General features: G+C 41.7%; 1 protein-coding gene across 1 annotated transcript; it reads left to right on the forward strand.

Annotated features, from left to right (window-relative positions):
* The first annotated feature begins 489 nt into the window (after positions 1–489).
* On the forward strand, positions 490–18217 carry LOC106086111 (transcriptional regulator ATRX homolog). The gene is made up of 4 exons (XM_013250644.2): positions 490–899; positions 5617–8476; positions 12113–12973; positions 16727–18217. Exons 2-4 carry the CDS (start codon positions 5686–5688, stop codon positions 17896–17898), a joined length of 4824 nt encoding a protein of 1607 aa, XP_013106098.2. The 5' UTR covers positions 490–899; positions 5617–5685; the 3' UTR covers positions 17899–18217.
* The last annotated feature ends 973 nt before the right edge of the window (positions 18218–19190 follow it).

Here is a 19190-nt window from a genome sequence, read left to right on the forward strand (position 1 = left end):
CTTCTTTCTCGCATTTTCTCTGCACATGCATACACACATGCACACAAATTTTTTTGTGTATGTTGACAAAACGTCGATCAGCTTGATGGCGGATTGCACCATATGGTTGTTGTACTAATGAGACCATCTTTAATTGTTTCACCATAGGTTGGAGTGTGAAAAAGTGCAATTTCCAAACATGTCAATTGGTGTGAACGGTTAAAAAAGCAAAACGAGTCAATGTAGACATGGTATTAATGCCGCAATAAACTTATTAAAAGTTTATAACAAATATTCTACTGAATGAAATCAGCATATCTAATTGCGAACGACATTTGTTTTCATTTTGAGTCGTAAAATTTAGACCAAATGAAGATTTGGTGTCATCACGTGTTTAAACATTACGTTTGTTACACTAATTTCCGCTATTCAATTTGCACAAAAAACGCTTTGATAGATTTCCTAGTTGACTGACATTTGATACAACTCTGTGCATAATGAACACATCTCTCTCTATACTGAAACTGTGATTGTTTAGCGGCGTTCTGTTCTTGTAAAATGTATAATTTGCAATAATATAAGTTATAAACAAATACACATACGAAAACGAGCAGAATTACTGCATTCACAGGAATCAGCGAGACATAGTAACTAACAATCCATCAATATATTTGGCAGTTAACAGCACAGCATTTCTCCAATAGTGAAAAGCAAATTGCAAAAAAAAATTGCCGACCTTATACAGATCTAAAATCTTAGAAGTCTTCGTTTTTTTCATTTGAGGAAAAAAAAACTGAGGCACCGCGGCCTTTTTCCTACCACCACGAATAAAGACATCTTACGCCGTGAACTACAAAGTTATCTGGTATAATTAGAAAAATTGTACGTATGTAATTGGAAGTAGGAGAAAACTACGAAAGGTGAGACGAAACTATCTTTTTTGTGTACTTCTTAATTTTTTTTGTTTTGTTTGTTACATATCAAAGCTCAGGCATATTCTATATAGTTCGTACGCTACACATAACTAATAGAACAACCCAACGAACTTTTTTAATTGACTGCAGAACTATTGGTATGCATCTGTAATGAGAGTTAGGGGGGAAAACATGTAACTGTGATTTACATTTTTGTTTCAAATAAGGTTGGTTGAGTTTCACAATTAAAATCTGAGGCAACAGTCTTTATGATAGGCATAGTTATTAACATCAAAGGAATGTTCCAATGAATAACATCAGCATTTTTTTTGTTACAACATTTATCTAAAAAAGTAGTCATGAAAAGGGTTTTCAATGTGAAACACAAACTTGGTACCGGCATTAAATGTTAGTCTAATGTTTGAGTGTGTGTGCATATTTTTGTACAATCTTCATCTGCATTTTGAAACAGGGGGTTTATTTCATTGATGTTCCCAAAATCTTAACGCTAATAATCATCTGTTTTTTTTAATGTTTGCACATTTCAGAGATGAACGTAACAGCACTAATTTTTGCAGTAACGTTTTGACCCTTTTTAACTTTTTGACACCCGGCAATGTAGTATGGGTGGAACTATGCTAACTTTATTCTTCTGTTTGTTCGAGTTATTAATCTTTGACTATATGAAGCAAAAATCTTGGGGATGCAAAAAACTGTTGTTACTCAAATGTGTTGTTGTAGCAGTTTGTTGTGTTCTATTTTTCGTCTGCTTAATTCTGTTGAGTGTCAAGACCCAGGAACTCTGCGACTAAGATGGGGTGCGTCCACAGAGATCTGGGTCTGAGTCGGGTGGGTCTGGCTGGGCAGTTAAACGAGTGACGTGTATCGTGCGGTGTCTGGTTACAGTCGGGACGTACATCTTGCACGTCGGCATCAATCCTTCTCGCAATCCCATGGCAGCCGGTTGTACGTATCGGATTGACCCGATGGAGTTCTCCATCGGTAAGGGCTGCCGCCTCAGTGTACAGTGCTCTGTAGGAGTTGAGGCGGCTGTATCTGCCGGAACGTAATTGAGCCAGAACTACTCTGGTTTGCCGGGGAAGGTCAACTTCTTCAGGTGCAATGGGAGGCGGTCGTTCTGCAAGGACTACATTCAGCCGGTAGCCATTTGCCGGATCTGCTGCCGTGTCTGCATGAATGTTGTCTAGACCTGCTTGATATGCCGCTTGATATAGAGGTTCTCTCTTGTAGCGCTGAACCTCACGCTCTAGATCATGTAGATCTACCTTAAGGCTTCTGGGTGGTGGATATCTATCCTCAAGATGATGATTTGGATGGTCTCTGCGATAACAGACAGTATGTTGTTATGTCTTCGCACTGGTAGGATCTTTGTCTACTGATGGAGGTGGTCCTCATGAGAACTGAGGAGACAGCCCGTCGCAGTTCGGAGGGTGACATTCTGACAGATCTGAATATTATTCCACTGCGTGTCACAGAGCTTACCACATACCAGCCAATTGCTTTGTAGGTGGTCAACATGGTTTGGGCCCCAAGTGCTGTCGGCAAGTGAGGACCTTGTTTCTACTTTTGACTTTATAGCAAATTGCTGTGGCATGTGGAGAGAATGTGTAAGAGCTGTCAAATGTGACGCCAAGTATTTTGGGACACTTGATGGTCGGAATCATTTCTCAATCGACCATCATAGTCAGCTCAGTATTCACCTCACGCGTATTTGTAGTGAACAATGTGGCTGAAGATTTGGTGGCAGATATCTTCAGATTTCTCGCAGCGAAATATGAGGCAAGTTCGTTGAGGTAGAAGTTCAACCTATCGCAGATGTCAACAATGGTTGGAGGGCCAGATGCCATGATCGTACAATCGTCCGCATATGATACGATCTCTATGTCGCCTGGAGGGAGTGGAATGGAGGATAGGTAGAGGTTAAACAGTGCCGGAGATATTACCCCACCTTGGGGAACTCCTTGTTTCACTCCCTGTTATCCTCAAATTCCACAAATGACTGGTGACCACACAGATAATTCGCGACCCAGCGTTTCAGGCCTGGCTGGAGGAACGTGTTGGCAATGTCCCAGCGTTTCAGGCCTGGCTGGAGGAACGTGTTGGCAATGTCCTCAAATAGTTTGGCATGGATGACCGTGTAGAATGCCTTCGATAGGTCCAGTGCCACGAGGACCGTCCTATCACATGGCCTGGGCTGATTGAAGCCGCGGCAAATGTGTGCTGTGATGGCATGCAAAGCTGTTGTTGTGCTATGCAGTCTTCAAAATCCATGTTGACTGAGTTATCCTGCCATCCCATCCACCGGGGTTCGAGAGTGACTTAACAGTAGACCACAGCTTGCCTACACCGGTGCTTAAGTTACATTGCTCCAAGTGTTCCAGCCACAAATTCCGCTTATGTTCGTTGACTACCCTGTTTATTTCTAAATTCAGCTCGCTGACTCTGGGGTTAGATGGGTCCATACCACGAATCCCATCACGCTACACCACGCTGGTCGTTACCTAGGGGAGAATGCCATGAAGTGTGATGCGCATTGAAGTCCCCTAGAACCAGACGATTATGGCCAGATAGTAGCCCACTTATGTCGTGGTTGTAAGCTTGGCTTTTAACCTGGACACATCTATCAATCGGCGGTATGTACACGTTGTATAACTCCATCTCGGCAGCACCGGACCTTACTGCACTCCATGTTGAGGTCACTAGCGCCAGACGCAGTCGAGATGGGTCTATATTGCGCGGAATGGTTTATCACGAAGTCCAATCCCCCACCTCCATTCCTTGAGCGATCCTTACGTAGCACATTGTATACGTGACAACTGTGCAATCTGCAGGTGTTGGTCAGCTTTGTCTACTGGATCGCTGCGAACAATATATCTTTTCGACTCATGAAATCCACAATCTCATCGATTGTGGATTTCAATCTCATAGTAATTGGTATCTGTGGTGATCTTTGGCTTTCCTTCTCCATTGCAGAAACAATATTCGATGATTAAGCTCGTCTCGAAAGAGAAACAAAAAAAAATTGTAAAAAATAAAAAGGATCTTCGCCCTAGCAGGCAAAAAAATCTGGGGAAAAATCCGTTTTGCTTACATAAACAAACATTTAAACATTTTAAATCATTTTAATTTTTGGGAAAAATATATGGCAGTTGTTGAAAAAGCTTCGTACAAAAACATCGACATTAAAAGACTCATCGTGTCCACCGTTGTCTCTGCTCTCACTCCCATGTCGTCTACAAACACTTCCGTTTGGACATGGGGTTTAAGAGAAACCTTTTCATCTTGGCGATGTCATTGACGCTATCGACGTGGTCACAGAAAAGCTTCCTGGATCTTCCCTATCATCCAGTTTTTATCGGGCTGATTTCCTTTCTCGGAGAGGACATCTATCTTCCAAAGACCCCACTACTGCAGTCGTAATCCTGTTGACATTGTCGTCAATGTCTTGTATGGTTGGACAAATTAAGGTATTTTGCATAAGTCTTGCTCTGTCTTTCTAGTCTTTCGAATTGTGTCCAGTTGGTTTTCATCTTATTCCGAAAGATTATGGCTAGTAAAAAACATGTAAAAAAAAACAAAGTTTGGCCGGGCCGAACTTTGGATACCCACCACCTCGGGTATATATGTAAACACCTTTCGTCATAATCCGATGAAAAATGCATAATCTATGCCCCCATAGCAGCTATATCGAAATATGGTCCGAATTGGACCAAATTTCGCACGGACATTGTGTGGTCTAATAACTACAAGCCATTGTTCAATTTTGTAGAACAAAATATTGGTCTTTTTGGTAGCTATATCCAAAAATAAACCCATCTGAACCAAATACGCCAAACATGTCGAAAAGTCAATAAATGCGTCTTTTAAGAACCCAAGACCTTAATCGAGAGATCGGTCTATATGGTAGATATATCCAAGTCTGGACCGATCTGCGCCAAATTGCAGAAGGATGTCGATGGGCCTAAAATAACTTACTGTCCTAAATTTCGTCGAGATCGGATAATAAATGTGCCTTTTATGGGCCCAAAACCTTAAATCGAAAGATCGGTCTATATGGCAGCTATATCAACATCTGGACCATTCAGGGCCAAATTGGAGAAGGATGTCGAGGGGCCTAGCACAACTCACTGTCCCAAATGTGAGCAAAATCGTATAATAAATGTGGCTTTTATAGGATCGATCTATATGGGGGCTATATCAAGATATAGTCCGATATAACCTATCCTCGAACTTAACATGCTTATGGGCAAAAAAGAATCTGTGCAAAGTTTCAGCCCAATATCTCTATTTTTAAAGACTGTAGCGTGATTTCAACAGACAGGCAAACAGACGGACGGACTTGTCTAGATCGTCTTAGATTTTTACGCTTATCAAGAATATATATACTTTATAGGGTCGGAAATGGATATTTCCCTGTGTTGCAAACAGAATGACAAAATATATATGGGCATAAAAAGTCGAGATTCGATTCGAGACAAATTTGAGACTACATTTATCAAATTATACCTCATTTTAGCCCGTTAGATATAAGTTGGTTCAATTGTATTTGATAGCAGATATATATATATGGCAGGAGAACGTTTAGTTCGACTTGGCAGAAAATTTTTTCATCACATTACCATTCTACCCAATTTTTAGCTAAAAGAATTCTACATTTAATAACTGCTTACCTTATTTTTTTCGTTTCTCTTCTTTCTTTCAGCTATCCTTATTTCATTTTCAAGGATATTTTTGTTTCAAATCTGGATATTTTCATACCATAATTATTTAAATGGGCAAAGACAAAACAGTTACTGGACTTAAATCTCACAATGCGAATAATGAAAGCAAAAAGTCTTTAAAGGATAAAGAAAATTCTACCGACACTGAAAAATCCAAATCCAAAAACTTTATTAATGTGCGGAAGGACTTAACAGAGGTATTGGAGGATGAGAATACAAACGGTAGCAATACAAGTACAAATTCCAGGTCTAATAAATCATCGTCGCCACACACCACCTCCTCCAGTACCTCTAGTACCTCAAAAGAAGATAGCAATGCTGCGAACGATTTGAAGGAAGACACAAAGACAGCGAAAGAGGAGAACTCTAGTACCACAGAATTTCGCGTTGCTCCAGCCTCAAATAATTCCACAGGATTCAAATTACGCATAGTACCTCTAGAGAAATTGCTTGAGCGGCCACCCAAGGACAAATCTCCACCACCTAAGACAGCGGCTGTTACAACAACGGTCCAAACAGGCAAAAAGGAAAATATTGCTGCAACTCGTCGTGATAATAATAGTAGGAGTGCGCTGAAACGCAAATCAAAGCCAGTTACATTTATAGAATTGTCCGATAGCGGTGAGGACGAGGAGCTTGTTTTGTCCTCATCATCTGATTCGGAGAAAAAGAAAAAGTCCAAAAAGCGAGAGCTCTCCAATAGCAAAACTATTAAAGTGTCTTCAGATTCGGAAGGTGAGGAAGCTGGTAAGAAAAAGACTACCAAAAATAAGGCATCTAAAAAGCCCTTAAGTTCTGGCTCGGAGGACGAAGTGCCAGTTCGACCAAACAGATCAACGAAAAGGAAACCCATTAAGGAATTGTCCAACTCTGACAAAGATCCTTCTGATTCCGAAGAAGAACAAGAGGAGAGACGAGTTGCTTTAAGAAATAAATCCGGCAAAAAAACTTCAGATTCGAAAGAGCAAAACTCTAAACTAGCTAAAAGCAAGGACAAATCGAAAGAGAAGGCATCTAAAAAAGTGTCAGAAAGTGAAGAGGAGGAGGAGGAGGAGAACGACGAAGACGTAAGATCTTCAAAAGAGAATTCCTCCGACGAGTCTGCAAGAGGCAAGCGTGGAAAGGCCGCATTGAGGAACGACAGATTAGCTAAGGAAAAAACTAAACGTTCTGAATCCAAGAGATCTCAATCTTCAAAAGAGAATTCGTCAAACGAGTACGTACGAGAAGAGCGTGGAATCAAAGCCACCTCCAAAGGTGACAAATCAAATAGTAAAGTAACCTCCGAGGACGAGACAGAAGAAGTATCAAAACTAAAAAGTTCTAAGAGAAAGCGCGCCTCCAAGTCATCGGAATCTGAAGAAGACGCTCCGCTAAAAAGAACTACGAAGAATAAGTCTGCTGAAAATTCTTCAGATTTAGAAAAGGAAACCAAAAACAAAAAATTAAAGCAAGATTCCGACTCAGAAGAAGAGGTTGTCCTAAAACAGCAAGTTTCAAGAAAACATTCATCGGAATCCGTCAAAACCAAATCCAGACTCAAATCGAAAGTCACTGGCCCTCCCCCCTCGCCGTCGTCGATCAGACGTTGTGTGGTTCGTGTCAAACGTTCTAAACTCTCCGATTTTAAGAACCTCGGCAAAAGTAAATCCAAGCGTAAAATGAATGGGGGTGGACGTTTTGAAAAACCCACCACTTCTTCAGCTCGTCGACGTCAAATTACTTCGGATGATGATTCAGATGTTAGCTATAAGCGTTCGGCCAATATCGATGAACGTTTAGCCGACCATGACTACGATGGCCTCGATATGGATGATGATGAGGAGGAGAATGCCAGCCAAAATAGCAGTGATAGCGAAATTATACCTACACGCAAGCGACGTGTGTTCAATAAGAAGAAGGAGGACTCTAACAATTCCGATTCTGATTTTGAAGCCAATCCCAAGGGAAAGAAAAAGAAACGTATACGCCGCAATTCCAGTGGGGATTCGGATGATGATGAAAAAAAGAAAATTAAGCGCAAAGACATAAGAAAAATCATCAAAAGCGATGATCTAAATGTTAGCACAAAAGAAGCTGCAAAAGAGGAGGAAGAACGCCGCAAACGCATAGAGGAACGACAAAAGATCTACAATCAAATCTATGAGAAGCCTGAGAGTGCTGAGGTCACCGAACTTGTTCTCGACTTTGATGCTGACACCAAAAAGGCTTTGCTTGAAGTCGACAAAGGACTTGTGAAAAAACTGAAGCCCCATCAGGTGACCGGCGTTAAATTCATGTGGGATGCCTGCTTCGAAACTGTCAAAGATGCTCAAGAGAAACCTGGTTCGGGTTGTATTCTTGCCCATTGCATGGGTTTGGGCAAAACCATGCAAATTGTGACTTTGAGTCACACTCTGCTTGCCAATGGCACTAAAACCGGGGTGGAGCGTGTTTTAATTATCTCCCCTCTCAGCACACTGAACAACTGGGCTCGAGAGTTCAAACATTGGATGAGCTTCACGAGAAAGCGCAACATTGAAATTTACGACATGTCCAAATACAAGGATAAGAATACACGAATCTTCAAACTCAATGAATGGTTTGAAGAGGGCGGCGTTTGCATATTGGGCTACGACATGTATCGCATTCTATCCAATGAGAAAGCAAAAGGTCTTCGCAAGAAACAAAGGGAACAGGTACTGCAATCGCTAGTTGACCCCGGCCCAGATATGGTCGTTTGTGACGAGGGTCACTTGCTGAAAAACGAAAAGACATCGATTAGCAAAGCAGTGACAAGAATGCGCACAAAACGACGCATAGTTCTAACCGGTACCCCTTTGCAGAACAATCTCAAAGAATGTAAGTATAGCGTATGTATACCTAGGGTTTGTCATCGTTTCAATGTACTCATACTATATATATATATATTTGAATGTATATACTACGGCATGATCTGTATTATATAAAGGGTATTTGAAAAGTTGATGTCATGGTTGATAAGGTACGTTTAATTTTGGTCATATACTTTTAAAGCTTTTAGGCTATTAATGAGAAAATAATTGAATGAAATTAAGTGTTTCATAACAGAGTTATTTTTCTTTTTGGATTTATTGGAGTAAAATTATTGTTAGGCTAAAAAAATTCAATTAAAAATAAAAAAAAATAAAAAAAATAAAAAAAAATAAAAAAAAATTAAAAAAAAAAAAAAATAAATAAAAAAAAATAAAAAAAAAATAAAAAAATAAATAAAAAATAAAAAAAAATAAAAAATAAAAAAAAATAAAAGAAATAAAAAAATTAGAAATGATAAAAAAAATTAAAAAATAAAAAAAGAATAAAAAAATATGTTAGGTTAGAAAGAGGGAGGGATATTAATCCGCCCCATGCCACTATGGACATACACCTAAGCCAGTAATCGGCTCGTTGTTCGCTCTAAGAACTACAAAGTAACCTCTAAAATGAAAATTTCAAGTTAGGAATTCCGTGCTACTTACAAAATCCTTAATTATTTTAAATACCACTCCCCTAAGTTGGTTCATGTCTGGTATTGTGACCCCACCGGAGTCTTTTAGACGCGGAAGCCGGGCAATGACAAAGGAAATGCTGCAACGTCTCATCATCTTCCCCTCATGCCCTATACATGCTATCACTTGCCGCACCGATTTTACATAAGTCAGCTCGTAGTCCTATGTGTCCCGTTATGATACCAATAGTTATACTGACCTCCTTCTTACTTCCTCTCAGTAGTTGCCTCGTCTTCTCACGATCTGGATCCCAACATAGGATTTTCGCCGTTCTACCGTCCGTTTCGCTGTTCCACAATGTTGCGTCGACCCGAAAGGCTTCGGGTTAACCAAGTTTAATGACGGCAGTCCTCTGGCTTTCACCCCAAAATCGTTTGCCCTTTCGTTTCCCCTTACTCCCATATGGCCCGGCACCCAAACGTTGTGGATTTTGCCATCCTCAGAGATGGCGTTACACTGCAAGACTGTTCATGACCTTACCGTCCTGGTTGTTATTGCCCTTATGGCAATTTGTTCACACTTGTCGTCCTCGCGTTGGCACCACACCACTTCACGCATTCCGTGATCGTCCGGATCTCCGCCTGCAGGACCGTATTATGGTCAGGCAGTCTAAAACAGATCTCAGTCCCTGGGTTCTCATTGTAGTCCCCCAGGCCCACTCTTTGCTCTAGCTTTGATCCATCCGTGTAACATGATCTTCCACATGGCAAATACTAGGGTTCCGTCAGTCCAAGATTGTGCCGCTGGCAGAAGTATTTCGCACTCGACCAAATGTCGTCTCAGGTACCCGACCGGAAACCTCTTCCTTTCCTATCGTCGCCTCGATTATACCGCGATGGTATGAGCTGCTCCCATCCTCAATCCCTTTTCCCATCGCCTTAAGTCTCATAACCGTAGTAGCTGCCTCGCATTTGATAAAGATGTCAATGGGTCGGATATCTAGAATAGTGTCCTGTGCCCTAGTGGGCGTGGTCCTCATCGCTCCACATATGCCAAGACAACATGTTTTCTGAACCTATTGTATGGTCCTTATGTTGCACTTTTTCTCCATAGCAGTCCACCAAACTAATGAGGCGTAAGCAAGTATTGGTCTAATGACGCTTCTGTAGGGCCAGTGGATATCCTCGGATACGGGCCCCATTTCGAGCCTGCGGCCCGTCTACATAGTGTCCAAAATCTGGGAGCCTTCTCAGTACGCTCCTTAATGTGACACTCCCAATTCAGTTTCCTGTCCAAGATCACACCTAAGTATTTGACCTTGTCAGAAATCGAAATCATCTTATTGAGGAAACATGGTGCGTTAAATTGGCCCACCCTCTTCTTCCTCGTAAACAGGCATATTTCAATCTTTGGGTTAACATTGAGACCTCTGGGTCTAGCCCAGTCGGATTTGGATCCTTACCCCTTAGAAGTATTATAACTTCGTCTGCGTAGCAGACGGATTCAAATCCCTCCTTAGCCAGCATCCGTAATAGGTCATTTATGGTGGTCACCCATAGGAGTGTCGATAAAATTCCCCCCTGTGGTGTGCCTTGTGCCACTTTCTCCTTTATATATTTTTGTCATGGGACCCGCAATTTATCCACCTGTTCCTTAGCATATGGTTTATCCAGTCCCTAAGGACCGGGTCCACTCGGTACTGGTCTAAGGATTGGATCAGTGTGTCAGTCCGCACATTGTTAAAAGCTCCCTCGATGTCAATACATATCGCCAGGGTATACGTTTTGGCATCGAAGGGTTCTTCTTTATATGCATAACCTCGTGCAGGGCAGTCTCCACCCACCTTCACTTCATGTTTTTTGTATTTGAGCAGTTCAACTATCGGAATGATCGGTAGCTCTCAGCTAAGCTTCTCGCGATAACTATGATAACCACACAGATGGGAGCTCAGAGGTCCAAGCTAGTTATCCCGTGCCCATATCTGGCTATGTGCATTAGCATCACTTCCCACAATGAGAATCTTTTTTCCTGCAGAAGCAGCTTCAACCAGCGACTTAAGGTATGAAGGCGGCATCTCTGAATCGGGTGTCATATACAATGAACCCAGCCAGTTATAAGACTTATTAGCAGTTTAAATTCAAGAATTCTTAGTGCACAAACCATTTTGGCACACACTCATGGGTCCTGGATAACAACCACCACCAAATCCTCCTGCCATGAGAAGGACCTTTAGTGCCGCCAAAGCGGTCTTACAATGGTGGAGATTTATCTGCAAAATCCGGATCATAGTCAGGATTCAGAATTTCAACCATTGCATTAGCCTCGTCTTCTGAGTCCGCCAGGAGTTCATTCTCACAAGAATCGTGCGATCTTGTCATGATGAGTTTCCTTAACCATCCAGGGGCAGAATTTCCACCATTGCATTAGCCTCGTCTTCTGAGACCGCCAGTAGTTCATCCTCACAAGAATCTTGCGATCTTGTCATGATGAGTTTCCTTACCCATCCAGGGGCAGTTGGGAATGCAGTGGAACCACACTTACGGTGTGGACTAGCTGCCTTTTGAGCTCCGTCCTTCCCCCGGATTACCCACCCAAGCATGACTAGTCGGTTTCGACGCCTTCCCTTTCTGTTGTGATCGAGTCAGTGGGATTTTCAGTCCCCTGCAATACGCCACGTTAGAGATGCGGTCGATTGTTCCTCAGATAAGAGTTCATACGAGGCATAGTACCTTAGTATGATTATACTGGACAACTCAGCCCATGTATGGTAATACACCGGATACAGTTCCCTGACTCCGACTAATGCTACGGTTTCGGCAAAATGAACGGAACGAGGGTACGGTGTTCTTCACAATCCTGAAACGGAACCAGGGTACGGTGTTTTTCCCAAACCTGAAACGGAACAGATGTATAACCAGGCACCAGTGTGTTTCTACGACCCATCGACGTTTTTTTATATTTATATGCTCACCAGAGCAATATATATAACTTTTATTTGTTTAAATTTAACTAAAATTATTTTTTTTTGCAGATTATTGCATGATTCAGTTCATAAAACCAAATCTGTTGGGTACATACAAGGAATATCTCAATCGATTTGTGAATCCCATCAGCAATGGACAATATACGGATTCAACTGATCGCGATATACGTCTGATGAAGCATCGTTCACATATCTTACATAAATTGCTTGAGGGATGCATTCAACGACGAGACTATTCGGTGCTGGCACCGTATTTGCCCCCAAAACATGAGTATGTGGTGTACACTACCCTTTCGACACTCCAGCAATTGCTCTATGAGCATTATATGGTACATCAACGAGATCTTTCAGTGAATGTGGAAGGCAAGGGAGCCAAGTTGTTTCAGGATTTCCAAGAACTTCGTCGTATATGGACGCATCCCATGAATATGCGCATCAACAGCGACTCGGTTATACGTAAAAAGGTTTTGGCAGATGAAAACGACTCCATCGATGATTTTATATGCGACGACGATAATGATGAAGAAGAAGCCGGTTCGACGTCCGACAGTTCGGATGAGGATTCAACCAAATCCTTTGGCAGTGGCGAAGCCAAAGGTGTATCCAAGAAGGTGGTAAAAACCAGAAGTAATCGTCGCAACAATGGTGAAGATGATAGCGATATTGAAGAAGTGGAACCGCCTCCGCCCCAAGACGATCCCTCGGAGTGGTGGAAGCGTTTTGTAGCCGACAAGGAGCTAAATAATATTAATCATTCCCCTAAATTGGTAATACTAATGCGTCTATTGGAGCAATGTGAAGCAATTGGCGACAAGTTGTTAGTATTTTCCCAATCCCTGCAAAGTTTGGATACCATAGAACACTTTCTGTCACTGATTGATAGCAAAACAAGAAGCTATGAATATGAAGGTAAATTATATTAAAAAACATATATATTGTACTTTACTTTTTTTTACAAAGCAGCAGGGACAGTCTTGTTCATAATAAGTTTAGGTTTAACAGATGGAAAGAGGAGTATTATCCATTTCCCATTATCACTGATCATCGGATGAACTTTTATTAGTACAGTAACAGTATATAGAGTATATGTGTCAAATTTTTATATTAACACGTTCCTCTATTAACCCTCCGGTTAAGTCATCCGTTTCTGTTGCCGAAATACAAGATCCACAGGGACCTCGTCCTTCTTCTATGGAATTTTATATGAAAACGCATTTTTTTTTAATTTTTAGAAATCATTGAAAAAGGTCCCAGGGTCCTTAAAAAAAAGTTCCCAGGGACCATCTCACCCGCCGGAGAGTTAAAAAAACATTTTACTTCTTGTTTGAATGTAAGGGCCTTCGAAAAGTAAGGTTAGAATGCCAGCCTTTTTTTCGAAGCCAATTCAAATTTCCCCATGAATACTCCATTAAGGAACAGAGACAAACTTTTTCTAAGCAGACTCACAGTAGCGACAGACCAGCCCTCCTAAGGTTAGAACGACAGCCTTTTTTCGAAGCCTCCATTAAGGAACAGGGGCAAACTTTTTCTAAGAAAACTCACAGTAGCGACAGACCAGCCCTCCGAATCCATGACCCCGCACTGGCAATCCGAACACACTACCAACTCGGCTCCCGTGTAGACGATGGGCCTTCGAAAGCTGCCTTTTTGGATCTTTTAGAATTTGGCTAAGGTCCTCTCTCAATCTCTTACATTATCCAACCTCGAGAGAAGGTGACAGGAACTTAGTCACTTTTGGTTACGTTGCAGAGGTGACCAGGTGACACAACTTATTGAACATCAACAGAGAAGCAACGAACGTCATACGCAGTGCCAAGTAACAACGTGTTGGAACACGTTGTATCCCGATGGAATCTTTGCTCTGCAGCTGTAGAATCTGAATGTACCCTAGTCGAGTACTTTAACTTGTCGTTGTACACTCTTATATGTAGTTTCCGATGTCTGGAAAATAGGTAGCAATCGTACAACCCAATTTCTTTTCTCTCGGCAGTATCTAAGACGCGTGTGGCACTAGCTTGTTGAAGAATTGCCATATGGTGAGAATCAGCAACGATATGCAACGCAAGACGATTGCCTTGTACATTTCAACCTTGTCGATTTTGTCACTTATTTTGGTGGAAAAAACTTGAGGAAACATGACAGTAGTTCTGGTTCAAATATAATACCTACTGAGCTAGAATTGATGCTAGATATGGGTACTACTTGTAACAAAGGAACTGATGCAGGGTTTGAATGCAATGCTCGAGTTTATGCCCTTCTACATTCACATTCACTGCGCACCCCAGATAAAGGCCTGGTGGAACCCACTGGCCTGGTGGAACTCTGCTTTTTCCAGGGCCTGGACCCTGGTGGGTCTAAGGGTCGGAGTCTTCACTGAGTTTCTGACAATGGTTAGGTTAGGTTAAAAGACAGCGCCAGGCAAAAGCAGTTGCCAACCGCTTCACTTGGACACCTAGCTCGTGAGCCGCTTCGTCGTCCGCGTCACAATGTGACAGCGGCCCCCAAACTTTTTAAACGTTCCTTGAATATCCTGACCTGATATCCTGCCCCACGGAATACCCAAAGTGCAATTCGTGGTATGGACCCCACTAACCCCAGAATCAGCGAGCTGAATCTGGAAATAAACAGGGTAGTAAACGAACATAAGCGGAATTTGTGGCTGGAACAATTGGAGCAATGTAACTTAGGTACCCGTGTAGGCAAGTTGTGGTCTACTGTTAAGTCACTCTCGAACCCCGGTAGATGGGATGGCAGGATGACTCAGTCACTTTTGGCGAAATAACCGCGAATGACCGCGACTGATCAATTTATTGTGCATCCCGAGAGTAACAGGGCAAGTAGGAGAGCCATTGGCCGTATTCGTGGTCTCCGAGCCGATGAACAGCAATCACAATTTATCGTGGGCGAAGTTACGAATGTCATCCATGGCGCCAAATCATCTAATACGTTGGGCCCCGACGGAATCTCTACATTGATGTTGAAGAATCTGGATTCACCTGGAGTTGATTACCTTACTACTGTCCTCAACCTGTGTTTGGACACTCTTATAGTTCCCGATGTCTGGAAAATGGGCAGAGTGATCCCGCTACTGAATCCTGGAAGAGACCCGAGTAAGGGGGAGTCGTACAGACCGATCTCTCTTCTCTCACCAGTGGCAAAGTCGCTTGAAGCATTACTCCTCCCGAGCCTCGTAGGATAATTTCCATTCGCCGAGCATCAATATGGATTTCGAAGACTGCATAGCACAACAACAGCTTTGCATGCTATCACCGTACACATTTGCCGTGGCTTCAATCAGCCCAGGCCATGTGATAGGACGGTCCTGGTGGCACTGGACCTATCGAAGGCATTCGACACGGTCAGTCATGCCATATTATTTGAGGACATCGCCAACACGTCCCTCCAGCCAGGCCTGAAACGCCGAGTCGCGAATTATCTGTGTGGTCGCCAGTCATTTGTGGAATTTAGGGATAAGAAGTCGAAACACCGTAGAGTGAAACAGGGAGTTCCCCAAGGTGGGGAAGCTTGCCTCATATTTCGCTGCAAGAAATCTGAAGATATCCGCCACCAAATCTTCAGCCACATTGTTCACTACAAATACGCGTAAGGTGAATACTGACCTGACTGTGGTGGTCGTTGGAGAAATGATTCCAACCATCAAGTGTCCCAAAATACTTGGCGTCACATTTGGCAGCTCTTACACATTCTTCCCACATGCCACAGCAATTTGCGATAAAGTCAAAAGTAGAAACAAGGTCCTCAAGTCACTTGCTGGCAGCACTTGGGGTGCAGACAAAGAAACCTTGTTGACCACGTACGAAGCAATTGGCAGGTCTGTGGAAAGTTATACAGCGTCAGTGTGGTCTCGTCAGCTTTGTGACACGGTAGATCTACATGATCTAGAGCGTGAGGTGCAGCGCTACAAGAGAGAACCTCTAGATCAAGCGGCATATCAAGTAGGTCTAGACAACATGCATGCAGACACGGTAGCAGATGTGGTAAATGGCTGCCGGGTGAATGCAGTCCTTGGAGAACGATCGCCTCCCATTGCACCTGAAGAAATTGACCTCCCCCAGCAAACCATAGAAGTTCTGGCTCAATTACATTCCGGCAGATGCAGCCACCTCAACTCCTACAGAGCAAGGATGAATGCCTACGAGCAAGATGTATGTCCCGATTGTAACCAGGGACCGCACGATACAGGTCACCTGTTTAACTGGCCGGCCAGACCCAGATCCCTGTGGACGCACCCCATCTTAGTCGCAGAGTTCCTGGGCCTTGACTCTGAGCAGAATCAAGCAGACGAAAGATAGAACACAACAAACTACTACAACAACAACTTGAGTCCCATATTGTCTCTATTGCTATATAAGTCCGCTCCGTGTTTTTTTGAGAAAGGGGCATCCCCTCGGGCCTTGGTCAAAAATTTTGATGTCAGATTCATACTATACTCTCAAATATCATTTTTTTTAATCTTACACGTTCGCTGATTGGGATTCAAAGAATAGGCATTCTTTCCTTTACTTGGATCGCTTTAGATAGACCCCGAAATTTCCGAAATTTGAAGCTTAAAAAATGTTTACAATCCATAAAAAATACAGACCCTTATCGATTATAGCCAATTAATTTCAACTTCAATGTTCTTTTTTATCTTTTTACCAGGTGACGTTGGTGAGTTTCGCGGCTTTTGGAAACCTGGCACTGATTATTTCCGTTTAGATGGATCGTGTTCGGTGGACCACCGTGAATCCATGTGCAAGAAATTCAATGACACCACCAACTTGAGGGCGCGTCTTTTCCTAATTTCTACACGTGCAGGTGGTCTGGGTATCAATTTGGTCTCCGCCAATCGGGTGGTTATATTCGATGTTTCTTGGAATCCTTCCCACGACACACAAAGTATTTTCCGTGTTTATCGTTTTGGCCAAGATAAACCATGCTACATATATCGATTAATAGCCATGGGTACCATGGAGCAAAAACTCTACGAACGTCAGGTGGCTAAACAGGCAACAGCTAAACGTGTTATTGATGAACAGCAAATCTCACGGCATTACAACCAATCGGATTTGCAAGAGCTCTATACGTACGAGTTGGCACCCAGCACTGCGAGAGAGATACCCATATTGCCTAAGGATCGGCTATTTGCCGAACTGTTGACAGAGCACGAAAGCCTACTGTTTAAATATCATGAACACGACTCGTTGTTGGAAAATGAGGAGAGCGAAAATCTCAGTGCGGAAGAACGTAAAGCGGCATGGTCCGAGTACGAAGCCGAAAAGACACGAACCATACAGACGGCCCAATACATGTCATATGATCGCACTGCCTATGGACAATTCGGAAACAGTTCGGGCAGTGTAACATCGAATAAGATCTTTGGTTTCCGCTCTGATGTTCTGCTGCAGCTGCTCAATTTGAAGATAGCCAAGGATCATCCCGAGATGTCACAGAATCAAGTGATACAGGTGGTGCCGACATATTTGAATCTGTTGTACAATCAAATGAACAGTGGGGATCCCTCTATGTATAAGGATCTGTTGTCGCTGCATGCTACACTGGTGCATCCCAGTGGCATGTACATGAATCCTCTGCTGTATGTCAATCAAAATCCTTCGGCGGCAGGCTATTATCAGGCGGGAGCGCCACAACAAGTAGCAGTGAATGGTGGAATCCCAGGGGGTGTTGTACCAATGATGGGAGCCCCTATGGCGCCACCAGCTGCCATGGCACCACCAGCTGCCATGGCACCACCAGCTCCGCTGGCAGCACAGCCAGGCGCTACAGGTGGCGGTGGTGGATTTGATCCAAATCAAGTCTATGAAATCGATTAATTTTAGTTTTCGTCCCCTCCCCCCCACGCCCCCACCCCTCACAACCATTACTATACATTAACCATGCAGAGAAGATAGCGTAAGGAATACACTGTGTAGACTAGGGTTATTATTTAATGCGCTTTTCTTTTTGTTTATTTTTATTTTAGTTTTTTTTTTTAATTAATTATTTTCTAAAAAGCACAATTAATTGCACTAGATACCTATAAGTTAAACGGATGTTCCCCACAATGTGTGATTTCGTTCTTTTTTTTAATGTTATATATATTATGGAGACCACAACCTGTTTGAAATTCAATTCGAATTAAAAATATTTCTAAACGTACAAACAAAAAAATTTATATACTCGAAACCCATTTTTTAATATTTTTATCAATGCTTATAAAAGTTTATTTTTTTTAAATTTCTTTGTGTTGGGAATTTTTGTTTTCGTTTTTACAAAAAAAAAACGTTTTTAAAATATAAAAAATTTCTAATAAATTATGGGAATGGTTAGAAAGGGGTTGTGTATTTTTAACCGATTACAAAATAACTATTTCGCTATCATTAAGGCTGTGTTATCGTTTCAAGCTTTTAAGTTATTTTCTTCAATTTACCTTAATCGTATAGTACACGCAATTATCGTTTGGTTTTTAAACCCCAAGTCGGTTTACTATTAAAACTTCTGGAATGAAAGCTTTAGAATGTTTTTGTTCGAATTGAATTTGATAGAGGTCCCTGGAGGTTTTATAATTACTGCATAAAACTTATTTCTCTTTGGTTTTTTTATTTCTCACCATTTCAAATTAAATGATCCCACTGTCGTCCATTAATTTTCAGCTTTTTTTCCTCCCATTTTTTCCATGCTTCATTATAAGAAAGAAAAAAACTCATACTATACCAACTACTTCTTTTTAATATTATTCAAGTGTTTAAGTTGAAGTTAGAAGCTAATCTATTTTATATATATATATATATATATATATATCTATTATATATATATATAATATTTTGTTTATACATATATGATTACAAGCAACTTTATTAAAAAAAGAGGAAAACTCTTTAAATTAAAATATTATTTTAATTTCGTGTTTTTAAAAGAAACAAGCAAAGGAACTATGTAATAATGACTATTGAAACATCCCCCCCAATTAAAAAGGAAAATGCATAACACGATATCCTTTGAAAGGGATAATGCAGAAGTGTTGATTTATTTCACTCCTAAGCAACTAAGTTACAAACATGCATAACAAGCAACACCATACATATTATACATAAAAAAAAACACATTGATATCACAAAAGTAAGCC

The sequence above is a fragment of the Stomoxys calcitrans genome, chromosome 2, assembly GCF_963082655.1.
Source record: "Stomoxys calcitrans chromosome 2, idStoCalc2.1, whole genome shotgun sequence".
NCBI classification, from domain to species: domain Eukaryota; kingdom Metazoa; phylum Arthropoda; class Insecta; order Diptera; family Muscidae; genus Stomoxys; species Stomoxys calcitrans.

Bases quoted from the DNA above. Each gene is read 5' to 3' on its own strand.
- LOC106086111 (XM_013250644.2), top strand. From the start codon at position 5,686: ATGGGCAAAGACAAAACAGTTACTGGACTTAAATCTCACAATGCGAAT. The intron at 8,477-12,112 runs GTAAGTATAGCG...TTTTTTTTGCAG, and splicing joins GCAGAACAATCTCAAAGAAT to ATTATTGCATGATTCAGTTC. The intron at 12,974-16,726 runs GTAAATTATATT...TCTTTTTACCAG, and splicing joins AAGAAGCTATGAATATGAAG to GTGACGTTGGTGAGTTTCGC.